The sequence below is a fragment of the Triturus cristatus genome, chromosome 9 (assembly GCF_964204655.1).
Source record: "Triturus cristatus chromosome 9, aTriCri1.1, whole genome shotgun sequence".
Taxonomy (NCBI): domain Eukaryota; kingdom Metazoa; phylum Chordata; class Amphibia; order Caudata; family Salamandridae; genus Triturus; species Triturus cristatus.
Window position 1 is genome coordinate 83,190,720 of NC_140592.1, and position 22,290 is coordinate 83,213,009.

General features: G+C 44.5%; 1 protein-coding gene across 1 annotated transcript in view; it reads right to left on the reverse strand.

The window, feature by feature from the left end:
• The window catches only part of IFT122 (intraflagellar transport 122), a 453,095-nt gene that overhangs the window by 304,354 nt on the left and 126,451 nt on the right, over window positions 1–22,290 (reverse strand). The window contains exons 7-8 of the mRNA XM_085624471.1: window positions 19,971–20,117; window positions 8,708–8,783 (exon numbers count right to left, since the gene is read on the reverse strand). Coding sequence (XP_085480597.1) covers window positions 8,708–8,783; window positions 19,971–20,117 — 223 coding nt within the window. The remainder of the gene's footprint in view (window positions 1–8,707; window positions 8,784–19,970; window positions 20,118–22,290) is intronic.

Here is a 22,290-nt window from a genome sequence, read left to right on the forward strand (position 1 = left end):
ACTCCTCCTCATCCAACCAAAAGAAAAGCCCTATCCTGTAGATATCTGGCTCAACAAACTCACTGTATTAAATTGCAAACCATCAAACTCTGTCAAATCTCTGGGGATTACACGTGACACAAACCTTAACATGAAAAAGCATATTAATGCCTCAGCTATAAGTGCCTTCTACACATTGAAACACCTTAAAAAAGTCAAACCCCTCTTTCCATCGAAGACCTAAAGTCTGTGGTTCAATCCTTAGTCCTCTAAAAGCTGGACTACGGTAACAGAACGATCACGGGGATATCAAAAACACACGCAGCCCCTTTGAAAGCTACACTCCACGCAGCAGCCGGACTACTGTCGGGGGAGAGTCGCTTTGATCATATCACTCCCACTCTCAAGAAACTCAACTGGCTACCAATCGAGGAAAGATGTATACTCAAAACTGCCTGCTTAACCCACAAAGCACTCTATACAAAAAAAACAGTCTACCTTGTAAAAAAACACTGGCCAAAAGAGACCTCTTCAAAGCTCTTACAGTCTACTCTTGATTCCACCCTAATTTAAGAGACAAATATCTCGCACCTGCTCCTTCTCCGGGAATGCTCCCAAAATCTGTAACTCGCTGCCTCAGGATTTATGTGATAATCAATCATTCCATCACTTCAGGAAGAAACTGAAACTACTCCTTCTCAATAAATATCTAAACCCTCCCCCCTAAGCCTTCTGGCTTGCCTGTGCTCCCAACTCGCACTCTCCCAATAAATCTGAGAATCACTACCTCAGGGAAAAATCAGTGCATCTACTCCCCTCACCTTTGCAACACCCTACTGTATCTACCGCAGCTCTATACTATCCGCATATCCTACTGTCTACCGTATACTTTTTGCATATACGGTTACTATGCATTTGTATTTACTCCATATATTTGTATTTACTCCATGTGTAACTCATGTATTTACTCCGTATGCAACTATTGTGACTGCTGATCTTCGCAACACCCTACCATAACTACCTCAGAGCTATATTTTCCACATATCCTATTGTCTACCGCATACTTCTTGTACATATTGTTACTAGCTATTTGTATATTCTCCATGTATTTGTATTTACTACATTTGTAACTCGTATAACAGCTGCTTTGCCAACTCTGTAAAGCACTCTGACACTTTTAGGTCAAGTTTGAGCTATACGAAGGCGACCCAGATATTCGGAGTATGCTACTGTCGATGGAAAAATGCTTGCAGAATGGTATCACCTCCCTAGGCACTCAAATGGATGCCCTCTCATACCGGATGGACAGAATGGTGGAACGTCTGGATAAGCACGCGGAGTGGTTGGATATGTCAGAACTCACGGAGGTGAAAGAGGCGCAGACTACGCTGGACTCGGACCACAAACAACTCGGGAGGGACATACGTGTCCTGCAAGATAAGACTGAAGATTTGGAAGCTCGCTCGAGACGCTGCAACCTAAGAATTACTGGCCTTCCCGAGACCACCCCTACTGGAAATATGGAACACTTTGTTGAGAAGCTATTAGCGAACCTTCTGGGGGAAAGCGCCTTCTCCAATATGTTCGTGGTGGAGAGAGCCCGTCACCGGGTGCTCCGCCACGCCCAATTATAGCAAAACTGCTCAACTACCGGGACATAGATGCGGCTTTGCGACTGGCACGGGAAAAACAAGAATTGGCATTTGAGGGCTCAAAGATTTCGATTTTCCCGGACTTCACCACCCGAGTGCAGGAAGCACGCAGACAATTTGGCCCCATGAAAAAGCAGCTGCGTGATCTGGGCCTGGACTACGCCATGCCGTATCCTGCAAAACTTAGGGTGAACAAGCAAGGTCGCACCCACATCTTCACTGACCCAAAAGTACTACTGAAGGCACTGAAAGGTTGGTCCAAAGAGCAGCGCTAGAGTCCGGAACAACAACTACTGGACGAAGTGGCAGGAGGACCGCTCGAGGAGCAGGACTGAGAGCACCGCACTCACTTGCAGCTGATAAGTATTAGGTGAACACGCGGATGCGGTGGGTGGGGGAGTGGCAATGGGGGTAACGCACTGGTGGTTTACTGATTCCAAGCCTGGTACGCTATGGGAGGCCCATTCCGGAGGTACTATCTGTGAAGGGCCGGGACTACATACGCGTCTCATGCGATATTAACACTTAAGAACTGATACATGTGCATAGCTGAATCGCAAGAAACGCGCAAAAGAGCACAACCTAGATGGGAACTGGACATAGTGGGGCTATCTCGGTTTAGGGCCTCCTTTCAAATTGCAGAGTAAAGGCCAGGAAAGCAGGATCGATTCTGTTTCACGGCTCCGATCTAATTAGACACAGAGTGTATTGGAGTGGGGGCTGTGAAAATACAGTCGGCGAGCGGAGGTTGAGACGAGAGATTTTCTACATTTGACAGTTCACAGCTCACAGAGTGACCTCTGCCCACGAGTGACACACACCAGTACTGTGAACTAAGCACAGGGAGGGAGGTAGGGAGGAGAGGGAGGGCTCTTTGGGGGAATGCTGCGCGACCGAGTTGTGGGTGGTCTGCTGTGGGAGGGGGACGAAGGGTTAAGGTTATGTTGTTTTTTTGTGTTAACGATGTTAGTGTGGTTTTTGTTTGGTACATACATCACACGCATGCTACATATGTCAGGATGCATTTCCAGATTCGAAAAGCAAGATGGCGACACCTAGCGGGGCTGCGGCTCCAAGGGCAATAGACTCCATCCGCGCGCTGTCGTGGAATATTAGAGGGCTTAATGACTATCGCAAATTACGAAAAGTACTGAATTTTCTAACAAGACATAATATTGATGTTGCCCTACTACAGGAGACTCATCTCCCACTACATAGTGCGATGCTGCGCAGCAGGGGACTGTTGGGTAATGTCAACGCCTCGGGCTTCACTACACATGCACGTGGGATATTGACCTGGGTTAACCCTAGATCCGATTACACTATTGACCTGCTGTCTGCGGATGGGGATTGCCGATTTGTGATCTCCAGATGCCGGGGTAGGGGATTAGATTTGCTGATACTGAACGTCTATGGCACGAACTACGATTGCCCGGAGTTCTTTACTACGCTGGCAAACACGATAAATGGATGTGAGTATGCACATATTATCTGGGGTGGGGACTTTAATCTGGTCAGAAACCCTGAATTAGATAGATCCAGAGGCCCGATGAGGAGACCGGCTGCGGCGGCAAGAACCCTAGAAAGCGTCATGATTAGCAAAGACCTTGGGGACGTATGGAGAGAGCGCCACCCAGAGCAGGGAGGTTTCACACATTATTTCGCCTACCATAATTTGCACACACGCATAGATTACTGGCTAGCCTCGACGTCCCTCATGGACCAGATCCGCGCTTGTCAGAAACTACCACGCATCCTGTCCGATCACTCACCACTTTTGCTGATACTAGCCACACCCAAGAAAACTATACCACTTTCCCCCTTACTCATTGCTTGACCCCCCTCTTTAAAGAGGAGCTGGTAGACGCAATAGACACATTGTTCGCCACTAATCTAGGATCGGTGGACAGCTTCCAAACGGTATGGGAGGCTTTTAAAGTGTATATTCGGGGAGTAGCCATGGCTAAACACTCGGGGGTTCTCCGTTCCATACGTCGGAGGTTAGCGGCCCTGGAGCAACAGCTGAGAGAGTTGGAAGCGCATCAGTCGACTGGAGGGAATGAAGATGTTACAGGAGAAATTAAGGACTTACTAGCCGAATATCAGGAAGCGGCAGAAAGCGAAGTGAGACACTTGGGCAAGTATGCCACAGCGCGTACCTACGGGGAGGGCGATAGGCCAGGATCGGTACTAGCACACATTTTGAAAACTAAACGAAGCAAAACCCTGATTATTGAACTCCGATCTGAAGAGGGCGAAATATTGACCGAAGAAGCAGACATTGCGAATGGTTTCAAAAAATATTACTCAAAATTATATGCTTCCCACTCCTCAGACATGGACGACGAAATCCTAGACTATTTAAAATATATTAAGCTACCTTTCCTAGCCGACAACCATAGAGAGTTCCTTATACATCCCATTGAAAAAGACAACATTTTGGAGGCACTGGCAGGAATGAGAGCATCCACGCCCCGGGGGTGGATGGCCTCACCATGGGCTTCTACAACGCCTTAATTGAACTGTTGCTTCCCCACATCTCAGCATTGCTCGATGATCTATGTATAACGGGCAAGATGCCTCCAACCATGAGGTAAGCAATCATAGTTGCTATCCCCAAAACGGGAATACCCCCAGTGGAAAGCGCTCTTATCGGTCCCTTTCGTTGTTAATGGTGGACACCAAGTTGTTAGCCAAAATTCTGACCAACCGCTTCACACTGCTGACCCCGGAGCTGGTGGCTCCGGAACAGGCAGGGTTTATACCTGATAGGAACCTCACCTACAATCTGAGAACAGTTTTTGGAACAATGCAACATGTTAAACAAGATGTCAAGGCTATAGCGGTCTTCTTAGATATGGAGAAGGCCTTTGATTCGGTAGAATGGCCCTTTATGCGGCAAGTACTGACAAGGATGGGACTCGGCCCAGTCTTCCTACATCTAATTGGAGTGTTGTATAATGCTCCCTCAGCGCGCATTCGACTGGGGAATCTAGTTACAGAACCCATTGCTATCTCTAGAGGAACCAGGCAGGGATGCCCCTTGTCTCCAACGTTATACGCCTTAGTCGCCGAACCACTGGCATGTGCGCTTAGAGAAGATCACGGACACCTCTAGAGGTGTCCGTTTTTTGACCTACGATATTGTGGTGTCTACGTACACGGACGACACGTTGTTGTACGTGAGAGAACCTGAAAACAACCTCTTCCCGGTCCTTAGAGAGGTGGTTCACTTCGGAGCACTTTCTGGCCTGAAAGCCAACTGGGCAAAATCAATAGTCTTCCCGCTCACTCCGGTCACAACACAATTTGAGATGGATTACCCCCTGCAATGGTCCGTAGACTCGGTTCGATACCTTGGTATCAGGCTGCACATGGACTCGGAGATTGTATTCCTAGAGAATTACGGCACTGCAGGCGCTAAAGGCCATTGAAACTTGGATCAAATTGCCACTGTCCTTAATTGGTAGAGTCTCCATAATGAAAATGGTGATACTGCCCAGATTCCTGTTCTTGTTTGCCAATATCCCTATAGTTCTGCCGCGCTCTTTCTTTGCCAAAGTAAATTCATTACTGACACAATTGGCGTGGGCGGGCAAGCAGGCGCGAGTACAATGGCGGGTACTCACTTTGCCATATCACCTGGGGGGACTGGGCGCACCAGACCTTGGGTTATAATACAGAGCGGCGCAAGGAGCGCACGCTCATAGTTGGATCCATGGAGCGGCGGACATACCATTTCTCCGCATGGAAAAGCTCTTTGCCGATCCTCTCCCTCTCCCGGCCATGATTTTTGAACCGGTAGATCGCAGAACGGGAATATTGGACTCCCTCAACTCCACACGGCACGCTTGGCACCGTCTGTTACAACTGCAAGCCGGGGCGCTGCTATATTCCCCGGAGATGCCAATTGAGTGGATGATCTGGTTGACCCCCTGCAGAGACATAGGAGTTATACCAGCGCTGCACACGTTAAACATTACTAAGGCGGGGGACTTGTTTACTGGCAGAGTTGCAAAGACGTGGGACGAGGTCACGGACAATGCAGAAGCTGTCACCTTACTACAACGCTTTCAGTTCCACAGAACGCGCAGGGCGCTATATCAGCATATGGGGGAAGACATGACGAACCTCCTAAGGAGCAAGAGCTGTCGTACATCATTAAGGCTAAGTCACCCCGAAAGATCGTTTCCAACACTTACAAGCTGGCGATGTCTCACAGAGCAAACCAGTACACTAAGGCTAGGCTGGCCTGGCAAAGAGACCTAGAAGTGACTATTGACGACGCTATGTGGTATTACTGTTGCACCAACACAAGACGCATCTCACTACACGGCAAACATAGGCTTATTCACTTTAAATACATCAACAGAGTGTACTACACACTGGAAAGATTACACAGATACGGGTTGAGGGAGGACGCAAACTGCGACAGGTGCCATTTGCCGACAGCAGATTTCATGCACTTGGCGTGGAGATGCCTGGGGGTGTCTAACTTTTGGGAAAGGTCTTTCGAGAGTCGAGTACCATAGTGGGCTTGGAGATATCCCGAGATCCAGCGGTGGCGCTGCTAGGATATTCTAAACCACTTTTTAAGGCGATACGCAGGCTTGTAGACATGGGGCTTCTATTGGCAAAGCGCAGAGTAGCAATGTGCTGGATGAGGGTCCCCCTCCCTACGATAAAACAGTGGTCACATGATATGCTATACTGCTGCACGCAATCGGAGAACTTCAGCGAACTGCTTTCTCCCCGGAGCAGGCTGAAGAATTTCTGGGGGCTATACACTACATATCTACTCACTAAGCGGGAGGGTCCGTCTAATGAGACGGCGACAGAGACAAGCGACAACGCGAATACCCCAGCTCCGTAGAGAGATGTTAGGGATACACAAGCGCGGACGCACATATACCTTTGGGAATAGAGATGCTCTCAGATTTAAAATCCGTTTATTAGGTCCAAGCGGAAGAATCGACTGAACTGGTGACATCTAGCAGGAGGGAGAATGTATTAGCTGGTAATGTGACATGGATAGAAGCAGAATGTATGCTTTCCTGACAGTAGCAAACTAAGTTTACAATATTATGTTTGTTTTATTTTCATAATTACATACGATTACTGATACACATAAGACGTGAATCATTGAATACTATGAGTGATGCTCATGAACGTGTGATGCTGCCTTCCCAACGGGTTGTTGGTAATAAAGCTGTGTAAAGTGCTTCCTTCCAACAAGCCACCGGCCCCAGGGTTGTAGGCGTATGGCTGTGTATTTCAGTGACAATCCCTTGCAATAAACTTGTTAAAAAAAAAAAAGGGGGAGTTTTCCTTGAGAGCAGCAGCTCCGCTCAAGTATGTCACTTTCCAGCCAAAAACGCACCCGACGCCGAGCGCTGGCCCCACCCAGGCCACGGAGCTGCGCTTCCCTTCCATGAGAGACGACCAGATGGCCCCTGTGATTGGAAACAATGTGAACCACAAACACACGAAGGAAAACCCGCAGTCTCAACCTCTCTGGAACAGCATCAGCCTCTGCCCCCAACTCCTGCCCTTCTGTCACAATGAAATGCAACCGGAAAAACTCAGAGGGAGCACTGCGGTTAGAAGTTGTACATAAACGTACAAGACCAAACGCCTTGGGAGTGAACATTTGAAGAAGAGCTGGGACATACACCCACCTTTGGCCATTTGCGTGCTTTCATTATTGGAAGCCACAAGCGAAGGCCAATCAAATGTGTGGGCGGAGTCACACCCACACGGAGAAGTTTCAGGGAAGTTTGGAGTGCTCACAAGAAGCCTCCCATAGAGCTGAGCATGCGCGCTGCACTAGGCTCGACCTAAAAAGCGACGTCACAGGTGGTAATTTTTCTTGCCGTCGGTGTAGCTTATTCCTACTTAGCCCAGCTCCCCAAGACCTACAAATTTATGGTCGGATGCACAACCAATTTTTGCATGCGCAAACGGATTTGCGACCCGTTTGCGCATGCAAAAACCTCATCAGCCATGTACAAAGCCTATTTAGCGAGTCACAATTTATTTGCGACTCGCTAAATAGGTTTTGCGACTCGCTATTAGGAAGGGGCGTTCCCTTTCGAATAGCGACTGCAAAGCCACGTACCAATGTTTTTCGACCGCAATTGCGGTCGCAAAACACTCGAAAATTACCACACTCTTCAAGAGGGTGGTAATGGAGTCACAAATGGGCCCTACTACCTGCCCTTAAAAAATTTAACGTAAACGTTTCATCTTTTTTTTTTTTTTTTTAATGCATCCCATTTTCCATTAAGGAAAACGGGCTGCATTAAAAAAAAAAAAAAAGCATTACTTAAAAGCAGTCCCAGACATGGTGGTCTGCTGAGCCCAGCAGGCCACCATACCTGGGAAGGCCTGTCATTCCCAATGGGGTCGCAAATTGCGAGTGGTGCATTAATATTCATGAGCCTCGCATTTTGTGACCCAATTGTGAATCTCTAACAGTGTCTCTGACATTGTTGTACATCACAATTTGCGACGCAATTTGCGAGGTGCAAATTGGGTGGTCGTACATCTGGTGCATATTCACCTGAAAAAGAATATCCATCTTTGTTGGAAGTTAACAGTAGACCTGTCATTTTCTACAGATACAGTTATTAAAATTCCACTTCCTATCCAAAACGGCACAAATGTCAAACTAAGTAACAGTTTATTTGACTTTGCACAGTGTTCTTGTCAGGGCACAGGACTTTGGAACTGATGGCTAAGAGTTGTTCTCAACAAAAGAGCAATACTGTAGTTTTATTAGTTGTTACTGGTGATAGTCCCACCCCAAATATTAGGTATCATGGTAAGATGCAGGCGTAAGATACGAAGGGCCGGGTTCAAGCCAAGGCTTGACACTAACTAGCAGCTAACTGACCAAAAAGTAATTTTAAAAACATAGAAAACAAATCACATACTGTGGATGGTGCCCTCTAAAACACTGGGCAGATTTTTTTTATACATCTGAAGTATTTCTTTTAATGCTTAGCACCTTCAGGAACTGAAGTTATGATGTATTTGTTATTAATGCAATGAAAACATTAGGTTTTAGCTTATACCTGCTTGCCACTGAGCTGGTAGAAGGACAGCCTTTGGCCCCAGTCTGCCACAGCCAAGATGTCATTGTGTTCATCTCTACAAAAGAGTAACAAATGTTGTTCTTACACATGTTGATGTGCAGGCCTTATCGAAGAAACTTAAACAGAGCAGAAGCATTCCATTAGATGCCTATGAGTCAGTAGCTGTTCCACATTAAAGAAAATTAAAATGCAAGTAGTTGCTCTGGAAAATCAAGCATTTAAAATTAGAAAAACTGAAAACATGTGAGAATTAAAGGTTATGTAAATTTACGCCCAGTAATGCGTTCTTTCTACCCCCAATTGGTCAAACTGAATATCTACAGCAAAAAAACATGCACTTAGTACCAGGTTACTTTACTTCTTGTCTCCTGACAAAGGTAAAGTCCCATCATGGTCCCAAGATTGTCCACCTTTGAGTCCCTTTGTAATGCCAACACCTTATACTCATGATAAAGTACACCTTATATTACCTAGACTTAGTGCCAGTTCAGGTAATAGATTTATGAATGACACTTGCCCCTTCCACTCTGTGTGTAGGGACACTGTATGGAAAGATAAAGTGTCATCACCTACAATGAAAAGACTGTGAGGGCACTGTCCTGTCTGTGGTTCGTCAGCTCATGAATTGAGAAAAGCAAGCACTAAATCGGCTAAAAGAACCAGACTTAAGTGACAGAAGAAAATGTCATGAATTTAGAAACGCGCAGCTGTCAGAGGTGAACCCCCTGTAGTTTAATTTCTGATCGCTGCAAGTAGGCCACGGAGTTTCTGAACCGTGTAAAACAGAGAAATAGATGCATCCTGTAAAGAAGAGAAATAAATGTATGCCTCCACCCCCTTCCAGCATGAAATAGCAAGGAGGATAGGGCCGGATATTCTGTAGATGATGCATTAATGTAGGGTTATTTTAGGAATTTTCAATGAGGTTTTTAGGCAGTTTATTTGAAAAAATATTTTTAACTTCTCCAAGTTCTTAGCTTTTCTAAATAGTCTGGAGGAGAAACCGCGAACTCTGTAATTTCAGCATATTTTCTCCAGTGTGTATATGCAATTTCTAAGGCACAATAAAGAAAATATATACAGGGTACAGCCATTTGGAATTAAAACACAGTGCTGTGGGTGCTAACAAAAGCAAGATATAGTTTCAAAGAGATACCCGAGCTTTATTAGAATGATCCGCACAGAGGTGTGTAAGAAAGGCCTGAGTACAAGAGCAATTGAGCACCTGCTCAAGATACATTGAATAAAATGCTGACCGTAACAAGATGAGATGTGTACTGACTTACGTGGTATGTTAGAGAAAACTAGGAATAAACACCTGCTTGAAATGGGAGAAGGAGATATCTGGCAATAAAAGCAAAGCAATCAGGGGCATGCCAAGGAACAAAATGAATCCCCTTTCCTTTTAGGGAAAAGAAGACCATAAAAAGGGGTTTGTTTTGGTACAAAGATGTTGACTTCATGTTGCAGCCTTGCCTAATGGTAGAAAGCTAACTTCTTTGGTAGAATAGCAGGAGGAGATTATTTGAACTTCGCTGTATGGCCAATTTGACAATATATTTAGCACCCATTTGTCTTCTCTGTTCTCCTGCCAGTCTTTTAGATATTGTACGATGCCACCTCTTACTAGAGTAGCATAGTGTGGAAGGGAAAAGAATAAATTCATGAATTCATTTTGAGCCTCCACATGCCTGTTGTCCAGTAGCAGCCTCTACCTCATGTCATTCTAAGCTCTTGGTATGGCTGTCTCTGTTGTGGCTTCTGAAGTGCCTTAGGGGCTTGACTCCTCTGCTGATAAAGGGGGTACTAATAAACCTTGAAGTGGTGCATATGGTAAAACGTTGTTCTTCTATAATCTTGCAAATAATTATAATAATTGGTACCAATTATGTCACCAATCCTTATGTTTGGACAGAAATGTCCCCTGCATAGTATCTGGGGATTTGCCCCTTCCCTGAGTGACACAACTTTATGTTAAACTGGTATTCTGACATTTTACCAGCCAAGTTTACACCCGCGTTTTGTCGACATTGGCCAATTGTCCATGTCCTCGGTTGTGGACTTGAAGCCGTGGTGGCTGCGTACTGCAGCTGCCAGAGGCTAGCATCCGCTGAGCAGGTCTGCTGAGTTGTTCAACTCCAGAGGCCAAATTAAGAGTGAGACTGATGCCCATTGTCCTGCATCGCTGGAGCAGATGCCGATGGTGCAACTTCTTTGACAACACCATCCAGATCCATATAGGCCTCATCTCCTTTGGGTAGGCAATGCTGTTCCCGAACGTGCAAAGACTGAAAGACCATGTCTTAATCATGCAAACTCTTAGGGCTTAATGAACTACAGATGTGACAAATGGGCTAAACTCTTGACTAAAGCTTTGAATGCCGCTGTGAAGGATGCAATCCTCAATCACAGGCCAAATCCACAATTATACCAATATTTAGGAAAGGGGAAAGAAATGATCCACGTTGTTACCATCCTATTACTTTAATAGACTTGACAGTTAAGATTTTGGGACGAGTCATTATCTCAAGGCTACCTGATTGGCTGGAGGAAAATCAGATCCTGAGTGACCTACAATACGAATTTAGAACAGGCAGAAGTACTTTGGACCAATGTCTTAATCTACAGCTGGTTATTGATAAATATACCTCTGCAAAACAACAACATTTATATATGGCTATTATGGACTTTTCTTCGGTCTTCGATATGGTAAACAGGAAGGAACTTTGGTCAATTTTGGAAAAAATGGGTTTAGATAAAGAGTGCACTTTTATGTTTCATTTGCGCTTTGACTTGGAGGCCAGTATTAGATATGATCAAAATGCTAAAACTACAGCCCCTTTTAAAGTGCAGTGTGGAGTAAGGCATGGCTGTATCTTGGCTCCTGTTTTATTTACCCTTTATATAAACAAGTTGGGGGAGACTCTCTGTGCAGCCAGGAGGGATATTTTGTGTGTAGTTGCTTTTGATATTCCGACTCTCCTGTAAGCTGACAATGCGGTCTCAAAGGTTGTTAAATGCTTTTGTTTCATTTCTGAATAAGCTGGAGCTACGCACCGATTTAAAAATAAAATTCACACATTTTGGTTGTGGGTAGGGAGTTAGGGGGAGGAGAGCTTACAATCTGGCCAGAGTTGAAATTACCACGGTTAGCACCTTCCCTTACTTAGGGGTTCTTTTTGATGAGAATGGCTCATGGGCACCACTTTTACAAAATAAAAAAAGAAATGTCTTGCCAAGTCAGTGGCCTCAGTCTTCTATTTTGCTAGTCCCTTAGGGCTAAACCATTTTAGGCTCTTATCCAAATTTAGCAATCGAAATGCATCTCTTTGGCTTCATATGGGAGTGACATTTGTACCCATAAAAAATGCACTATCTGCAAATAATTGAGAATACGTTTTTAAGATGCCTTTTGACAGTGCCCCAATCCACTGCCTCCTTTGTGCTTCATGAAGAATTGGGGTGTGCTACATTTCAGATTTATTGGTAATACGGCTTCTGTTAAGGTGGTTCTCGACATGGTCCAATCCTGATCTGAAGCTCAATAGGATTATCCTAAGGGGTTGTATGCTATTGGACAAGGCCAAATCTATACCATGGCTTAACTACATTATCTCTATTTGCCAAGAGATGGGCAGCCCTGATTTGTATACCCACCCTGAGATCATTAACAGGGGGGACTTTGTTTGGGCAAAAAACATTTCTGTGCTAGAGCTCAGGTTACTAGGGAGTGTACAGAATTGGCAAAACGTTCTGTTCACACTCATGTTATGATTTCTACTTTTGGGCATGCAGAACTATACTTTACTTCTGTCACTAACCCTCAGCACCGATTTATGTTGACTCATTTTAGGCTTAACCAGTTGCACTGGTTTTTCACAGATCCAATTGGGTTGACTAGTCATTAACCGAAATCCACGTATTTGTGACAAGCTTTCAGATCAGGACACTTTCCACTTTGTGCTGTATTGCAACCTTTATTTTGTCCCCCAAAGACAATTTATTTTACCTTTATTGAAAGGGAGACAGTTCACTCAGGCTAGACCCGCTTTTATTTTTCTACAAATGTTATCTAATTAATTTGTCTGTTTTAATGTCGCTAAATTTTTAATGACCGCTGTTAGACTCATAAAAAGAAGGGGTTGATTTGTATTTGGAGCATATTGTTTGACTGTTTTTCTATTCACAGGATATTTATTATGGTTATTGAGCCCTGGATTTTATACGTTTTATTTTCACATTTGGGATTTTTTCATTACTCATCACTTTTTTTGTGTCAAGATAAATTTTTCCTGAAGTAGTTTATTACTTTTATGTAAGTGTCGGTCTTGAATCTTTGTATTTAATTGTATGTCTGTATCTTTTATTTTTTTTATTAATCGACCAAAGAATATTTTGACTGACTGAACTACAGATGTGACCTAGTGATCTGCACCTGTGCCCAATTCATGCCTATCCCAGTGCCTTTGCCTAAGTTTACGCCTCACATTGAAGCACTTCCTATATCTCGGACATGGCACCGTAGTTGAAGAATAGCTTCACCAGGACACACAGGGGAGGTCAGACCCCTGCAACTGTAACCCCATTGATGTGTGTGGTATTTTGTTTAGCTGTGAGATTAAAGTATTGTTTTTAACAAAACAATAAGTACACGGCTGGGCAATCATTTATTATGTCTGTTAGTTGACTCCTGAATTCTGAACTCTTGTCCTCAACACTATCTACTCAGAAACCATTGACTGCTCACCCTTGCAACAGTGACAGTAGAGTGTGGAAAGGATGTACTTGGCCTAGTTTGTGAAGCCACAGGACTGACCACAGGCACCAGTAGCAAACATCTTCAACCACCACAATGGTCACACAGAAGCCCCTAATAACTCTATGGTCCCCCAAATGGGGTCTGCCACTTAAGTAAATAAATATTAGGTAGGATGCTCCACAAGATGCACAACACTAAGGGATGTGCTCTGTAAAAAGCTTTAGAACAAGTGGCTGCATACTGCCAGCTGTGGTATACTATACAGAAACACATGTTGGCCAAGGGGTGCTGATGCTATGTTAAATGTTATTCTATTACTACAGAGAATAATGCTTTCACCTAGCCAACCGTTGGTGTTTTGCTTATCTTTTTGTAATAATCCAGATAGCTGGTTGAAAAGGGAACAGATTCATTTTGTTAGTTCCATTTTCTGCACAATGATCATGTGTGAATGCAGTTTCCATTGTTCCTATCCCAACTATCTTAGGACATCATTCCACAAAACACGTCTTGTTATTTCACTGCAATCGGAGGTCTGGCATCAGGAGTCACGGGCAGCTCAGTGTTCTGTCAAGCAACACATGTTCCACAGGTGCCATTTGGGGTGTGGGAGGTTGCTTGCTCATGCGTGCAGTGGGAAACAGCATTTACAACGCTGTCAATATCGCGCTGGTAGGTTACAACGCGGACGTTACATCGTCTGCATTGTAAACACGCATGGCATTACATCGCAAGTCGTTTCTACGACTTGCGCTAGATGGCGCGCAGCACCATGGAATGTGTAGGATTTTAAATCCAACACATTCCCTGCTGTTGCGCTAACTGGATTGGAATAGTAATTTAACCTATTCCTAAGTCCAGCGCGCTCTCTAGTGCAAGTTGTAGAAACGACTTGCGATGTAAAGCCATGCGTGGTAACAGCGCGGACGATTTAACGTCCATGTTGTAACCTCCCGCGTGGTAATGTATGGCATAGTAACGTCATATGTGCAGTATGGGTGGAGGTCGGCTGTTCCTAGTGTTTGGACTCATGCTGTCGGCACAGTTATCCACTAATATTACTTTTTTGTTGGGGTATGCACTGCTGAAAACTGGAAATTGATTGGGTATTTCTTAAATGAGGCTACCCAATTCAACATTGTGGTGTATCACTTCCTGTTCGCCGCCCATTTCATGTCATGCTCCCTTTAAAGTCTAATGAAAGAAGTAGGTTGCATGCGTTGCAAACACATCCATGGGTTTTGCTTTTATCCGGTGAGTTCTTTATTCCTTCTTAACTTTTTCCCATTTTGCTTTGCACAGTTCTTTGTTCCTCAGCATTAGTTAGTCTTGGCCTGCTCGAGGTCTGTTGGTTCCTCATTGCAAATCCTTTGATTTCGAGTTACTGGAGTGCCAAATGATTTATGCCTGACCAGGCCTTGATTTCCTACTTATTCACGCATGGTGTCATCCGTCTATTCTTCGGCCACGAGGTTATTTATGTGAAGAGTTTTTTCCTGGCAGATGGTGGTTTCTTATTGGGAACACATTTCCAGGAAATATTAGCAGTCATTTAAGGAAGTTGTAGCTGCTAAGAAGGATTGTCCTTTATCAAGGGGTGAAGACTTCCCGACATAAGAAACATACCTGGAACTTCATATCTGTAAGGCCCGACAATGCTCAAAGGAAATTCACCACTCTAATGTATCGGATGATTCAATAAAAAAGTGTTACCATTCTTGCATTGCAAGATGTTTGAAAGAACAATCCCTAATCTCAAGTATTACATGATTTACAGGCATCACCAACCCGCTAGTAATTCATGAACCCAAAAAGGACATTACCACACTCATGTGGTGCACTATTCATGGAAAAGGAATCACCAGTTCCAAAACTCAGGGATTCTGATAAGTCACCAGCCACTGTTGTTATAAGTGTTCCAAGGCAGAGGGTGACTAGCATTCTATGCTTTCAAAGAGGAATGTCACTAATCTATTTTACTGGATTCTCAGGAGGAGTCCGCAATCCCTACTGTTACTTTCTTCAAAGAAACAAGAACCAATCTCTACTGCAACATTATTCTATGAGGAGCAATATTTAGTGATTCATGACTCTGAATACAGTCGCCTCTCTTTAGTATTGTAGTTTTCCCAAGAAAAGACTCACCAATCTCTAGCATTCCATGGATCTCAGAAGGAGTGACCACCTGTTAGAAGGTGGTTCTGACACTATGGGCCACCCAGATTTTTCGCTTTTTAGCACCCAATTGTTGAGCTTTTACTGTGGGGAGCCTCATAAGTTGGGACTCACCCACAGTGAACTCAGGATGTAAGAGACTGCATGGGGATTTTACTGGTGTCCCCCTGGCTTGACAAGCCCACTGCACAGCAGCTGGAGTAAGGGACACCGGGCTGGTTACATGCAAACACATGTGTACATGTGTGTGCACACGTGTACGGGCTGCGCAGGGGAGATTCCTAGCGTGCGCAGTCCAGGAGCAGCTACAAAGTGAATGGTGTGGCAGGACTTATGCAGAATTGGGTGGCGACATAGAATAGGCTTTATCCAGTGAGAAGAAACATGCCAGGGAAAGTCAGTGTGCTTTACAGTGTTTATTCCATTACTCTCTTATGGGGATAGGGAGCACATGGGCTAGTTTCACTTTCCTAAGGCCTACAGATTCTAGACACGCATTAAAGTCCACTGTAGCTGATGTGCAAAAAAGTGTTCTTCAGAGTCCAAAGTATATTTGTACTGCTTTTGGGTCATACAGGACTGTCATATTTCTCTGAGCCAGCCATAGCCAGACCCTGGCTGAGGGCTGACCTCAGCAGGATGGATTGATAACCTTTCTTCCACAAGCTAAGGCCTCCTCTCCAGGAGGAGATGATGGGTGGGGCTACAGGTTCATCCATCACTAGGTGTCAGGTGCCATGCACCAGGCTGCACCAAGGAGAGAAGGCAGCGTGGGGGGGAAGAGGCTTCAGAGATCATATGGCCAGAGACCCTGGACGCCGCCATTTTGAACCAACCCAGAGGCTGGACAAGAAGGAGGGAGCAGGGGCAAGGAAGTGATGTGTCGCTGTTTAATAGGACCAACAGAGACTTTCTGCCAGCCCCCTACTCGACTTTTAAAAAGGGCTTGCACAGGAAGAGAAGCTCTCTCTGGGGTGTGGTCTGCTGCGGCAAAAGGTGCTGGCGCCTGGCAATGGGCAGTTGGAAGGAGGTACCCCCTGACTGCCCCCAGGGCCCTAACAGCGCCAGAAGAAGAGCCCAGGACCGGTGCGCAGAAGCAGGGGCCTCTGCGCAGGGAGAAGAGAGGCCCAGGAGGAGAGCCAGGTGAAAGGCTGGCGCAGGGAGCCAGTGAAGACCGCTCCCTGCAGAATGCACACTTTTGGAGACCCGGAAGGCAAAGCAGAGTGCTGCTAAGGGCTGGGGGGCGCCACCAGGAGCAAGAAGACGCAAAAATGAGGCAGATCGGACCCCCAGGGACTGAGATATGGCCCCCGGAAGGTAGGTGACCTTTGACCCCTAAGAAGACAGACGAAGCACGTGTGGCTCCGCCGCCGGTCTCAGAGATGCCCCCGGGGTGGGTCAGGTCTCGGGGGCTGCCCCCAAGGAGAAGTAAAGACGAGGATCGCTATCGCGCTCCTCGTGAAGGTGCCCTGCAGGGGGGCCAGGAGCCCACCCTGGCCCCCAGCGAAGATGGAGGTGGGGGAGCGCCGTCGCGCCCCCCACGAAGAAGTAAAGACGGGGAGCGCCATCGCCCCCCCCCGGGAATATGTAAAGACGGGGAGCGCCGTTGCGTTCCCCGTGAAGAATGCCCCATGGGGTGCCAGGAGCCCACCCTGGCCCCCAGCAAAGATGGAGGCGGGGGAGCGCCGTCACGCCCCCCGCGAAGAAGTAAAGACGGGGAGCGCCGTTGCGCTCCCTGTGAAGATGGCCCTGGGGGACCGGGACCCCATCCCCGGGCCCCAATGTGCAGAAGCGGAGGTGAAATGGTGTAATTGCACCGAAATGCATTTACTAATGGTTATTTCTTTTACAGGGACTGAAGTTCATGTGTTTAATGTGATGTGCTGGTGTAAGGTGATGTCATAAGCCAAGTGGGGTTATGTTGCCAGACAGTCCTGCTAGGGTGTCTGGCGGGATATGCGTAATCCTGTGATTTCATCCGTGATGCCTTTAGGGGTTGTAATTGCAATGAATTCTAATGATCCACAACTGTGCTGAGTACTGTCATTCTAAAGTGTGCTTAAACAGGTATTCTTGCTACTGCACTTAGGTGAAGACCCCAGACTGCTAGCCCTTAAGATGTAGAGGTGCATACTTTATGGTCAGTAGGAGATGCTCAGTCAGGGTTATGTGTCACCAACGCAGGGGTACCCATTTTTAATGCTTGTTGAGGTAATGGGGTGGGTCGCCACTGGAATGGTGCCAGTGCACAGGGCCCAAGCCCCAGGTTATGTTCAACTAATTGCATTGGGGGCAAGATGATGTGCATACATGGGAGTGGTGGTACTAGACCCCACCCTCCACGGGAGGGGTGGAGATGTTATGAAATGTCACAAAGTAATTCCAACAGCTTATGTATATTTGTAAATTGGTGCATAGTATTGAGTAGTGTGTGTATGTTTAATAAATGTACCCTTACTTTTATAAAGCAAAGTACAGACTGGACAATCAATTGCTGAGTGTTATTTCTGCGCACCTGCGCATGGCGATTACTAGCCCACACCACCTCCCTTGAGTAAGCCTCAGACTGCTCTGCAACGCTACCCTCAGAGTCAGGCGCTACAATTGGGTGTTTGGTTCCCAGTGAAGGACAAACGTAGTCATGTTATTTGTGCAGGCCTCACAGATGCTGCCTTCCAACAACACCCTTCAATGTTTCATGATTCTGTGCAGGATAGTACCAAGTGGTCCATGCTCCCAAGAATGACAGCTACTCATCTATAGTGTTACATGATTCTCAGAACAGTCAGCAGTCTATAGTGTTACAGGATACTAAGTAAAAGTGTTATGAATCTTTTATTGTGTTCAACATGCATTGCACAACGTCGGTGGACAGCAGCAGTGCAAGAACATATGCATAATGACCTGCTGGAATTTAGTACATAATACACATAAATATGCCATACATTATTGGGTGCATATTGTGCAAGGAGTTATAGTGTCAGGTGGATAAACCAAATCTCTGGATAATTCTTGCTAGCTCTCTAGATCTTCTGGTAGTTTTTCATTCAACCTGCTTAATCCCAGCTTAACCTTTCTAGCAAGTGCCCATTCTTTTACATATTTTATCCAATTTTCCACCTCAGAAGGCTGGCTGGTTGTTTTTTAACCTCTCTGTAAAACATTCGGGGAATGACTATACACAACAGTGTATTTACAACAGAATGGCAGAGGTCTGTAACTTTAACAAGTTGGTCGAGTCTTAAAGGCAGGACATTTGAAGTGTGGTAGGATGGCAGCTTTTTAAAGGGCGTGCCCAGGTTTTTGTGGCGTTATTGATGTTGGCAAAGGTGCTGTAGATGGTATTTTAAAGGTGCTATTGAAATGATTTGACTATTCAATCGTCCATCTTAAAGCAAAGGTGGCCCAAAACTTATTTTCATAAAGGGGAAATCATGCTCCAAATTATCGAATTTTGTCAAATGATTTGCTTTTAAAGCTGATTTTATGATTAAGGGAATGCAGGGACTGAGTAAGTTAAAGTGAGGAAAGAAGTAAAGAATAACTGAAATGTGCTTGTATATTTTCCTCTACACTGAATGTATGGTTATGGGTCTAAATAAATCTTATTTTGTTTGTGTTCGTCTTGTGTTTTGTATTTCTATACTACCACAACAAAAAATAGTCCTTCGCAATTACTTTTGACTTTGCAAAATCTGAAAAGAAAAATATGAGTAATTGTATATCAAATGAATGAGTTAATACAGCTAAACTAATATTTGCTGGTGTATGGTTCAAAGGTACTGATCTTCAAATAGCACTTGCTAGCCTCAAGGCTATGTGTATGCCGCTTTAATCCATATCATAATTTTGTTTTACACTATTTGTCCAAGCAACTCAGAACGTATTGTTAATTTTGATCAATAATAAAGCTGTCATATGTCAAGTTACCTTTATCCAATCACTGTCTTTTATCAATTGTGTTCATGATTGCTTATCATTACCCTTATTTTTCAGCATGGCACGTATAAATATGATACATGTCAGCATACGAATTGCCAGTTATAATTAGTTGTGTATCAGGTATATAGCTTTTAAAATCTAGGTTTATGAATGTTGGTTTTCCCCTTCACAAAATGAACTGCAATAGAAGTATACAACGTAGACAAGGGTGAGGTTAGTATTCGCATTTTCCAGTTTATTATGTACTAAATTATTAAAGTCTGTCATTCCCACTGTCCGTTAAAATTAAAATTCCTACAGGGCAATGTAGGGTTCTTAGTATTTGTAAACTTCATTAACGGTATTCTGAACACTAATAATACTTACTTAGATGGGTTCCAGCTTATGGACCAGATCGGAGATAAGTTTCCACCGGGTCGTTCAATTCTCACCTTTTCATCTCCATTTTTGTTCCTGATGCTTACGACGCCATTGAACATGCCCATCGCCAGATACTGTCCATCATTTGTCCAGCTGATAAGAAAAAACATTGTGACTTCTGAATACAAAATAGACTGCATGTTTCACTAGAAATGAACAATTTCCTTCCAGAGGAGTCATTCATTTAACAATTTCAATGTCTGTGGTTAGCAGGAGATTTAGAATGTCTACGCTGTCCCTTTGAACTTTCTCCACTGTGATTTCCATCCATGAGTAGATCAGCTGCAGTGACCATAGAAGGGTTGTAAGCTGGTCACAAAAGAAACCCCTGTATAAACTAGAGAATTAAACTCCAATCTTCTATACAAGACTTGACTCAATGGGACAACATGACACCAGTGCCCTCTGCCATACATGCCTATATGCTTGGTTTACTAAAGTAACTTATCATTTCCATTACTAAATTGGAAATTGGGATACACCTTGAGGAGGAGAAATGGGTATTAGTCCCGGTGGCCTGTCTTTGACACAAGCAGCAGGATCACTGGAGGCCACGTAGGTATTTTACTGATATACCTCTTGACAAATGTCTGACTACAGAGGGTGCCATCTGTGACAAGACCATGAGGCTTTCGTTCCACAAGTTAGGGAACCACAATTATTTTGGTTCTTAAAGTAGGAATTCCCTTTTGACAAAGATACACTTTAACCTTGCTCAAGTTAGGGTAAGGAGTTCAGATAGAGACCCCCTTAGCCATACCAAAAGCCCCTGACCGATATCTGCATGCACGTAGGCAGAAATATGTTGACCTAGCACAGATGGAAGGTCATTATACCTTTTCACCGACCCCACCCCTTTTTTTCTTTTTAATCGTACCTGGGGTACCCATTATTAAAGGTATTATCCTGGGTTTAGCCTTAAGGTATTTTTAGTTATTATGGATCCATTCCTGTTCATTTATATTTATCAAGACCTCCCTTTTATTTAGGTTGAGTACGTCCTAGTAGTATCAGGGTGGTGTGAGGTTGTCTAGGACGAAGCATGCCATGAACAGTGGGTGAGCTTCCTCATTCAATCTAATTGGTACACTGCAGTAAGGAATTTCCCATTTGGGTTTGATATGAAGGCTATCTCTAGTATAGGACTGGCTACCCAGTGTAGCATTACCGTGTTCACCATCGCATTTATTGTGTGATTGTTGTGATTACCCTGGAGTGTGTGTGGCAGTGTACCTACATCTCTCCCGTTGTGATACATGGAGCCTGTTTTTGTCCTACTCTTTTGCCAATCCCTGCCTACTTCAAACAATGCCTCACCTATTTTCGGGCATTGGCAGGAGTAGGCATCTTTGTACAATGCAAACACCTCGAGATCCTGGCAACTGAAGATGCAGGAGTACTAACAAAATACTCTATGGCACAAAAGAACAAGTTACTTACCTTCGGTAACACTTTTCTGGTGGATATAGTGTCTACCTGTGGATTCCTCACCTTATGAATATCCCAAAGAGTCAGCATTCCACAGAAACCTTTCTTTACAGCTCCCCCCATGTTGACGAAGACATCATAATGCCACAGCTCCAAACGTAACTCAGCATGACGTCACTGCAGCCATACAAATCCCTCATCAGCATGCTGATGTCAGTTTCCACCCATTTTGTTTGTTCTTACGAGGCAAACGGGTGAAACCAACATTACCCTTGGGTCTCAAATAAAAGACTTAAATATATACATACCATATATGTAGACACAAACACACACACATATATATATCTACACACATATATATACATACATATATATATCTACACACATATATATATATATATTAACAGAAAAAACCATAGGTTTCAGGCACGTTATAGTTAGGAATTAGCATTTAAAAAACCTCAGAAATTCACTGAAAAAACCATAGGTTTCAGGGGTGTTATAGTTAGCTGGACTTTTCACTTGTACAAAACCATTGAAATTCCCCCGTTATAGTTAGTTCAGCTAACTATAACTCGCGCGCCCGCAATGCACTGCTGATGACGTCACATATTACATCACTCATGACATGGTCAGTGACATCACTCATGACATCACTGATGACATCTCAAATGACATCACTGATGACATCACTGATGACATCATCCAGTGAATGTGTGTTATTCTGAAAATTAAATATGTTTTATATATGTATATCTCAAGGTCGATGGAAGAATAAATGGGTATATAAGTGTCTAAATGGATGATTTGTTTTTGAAAAATTGATTGTGTAACTGAC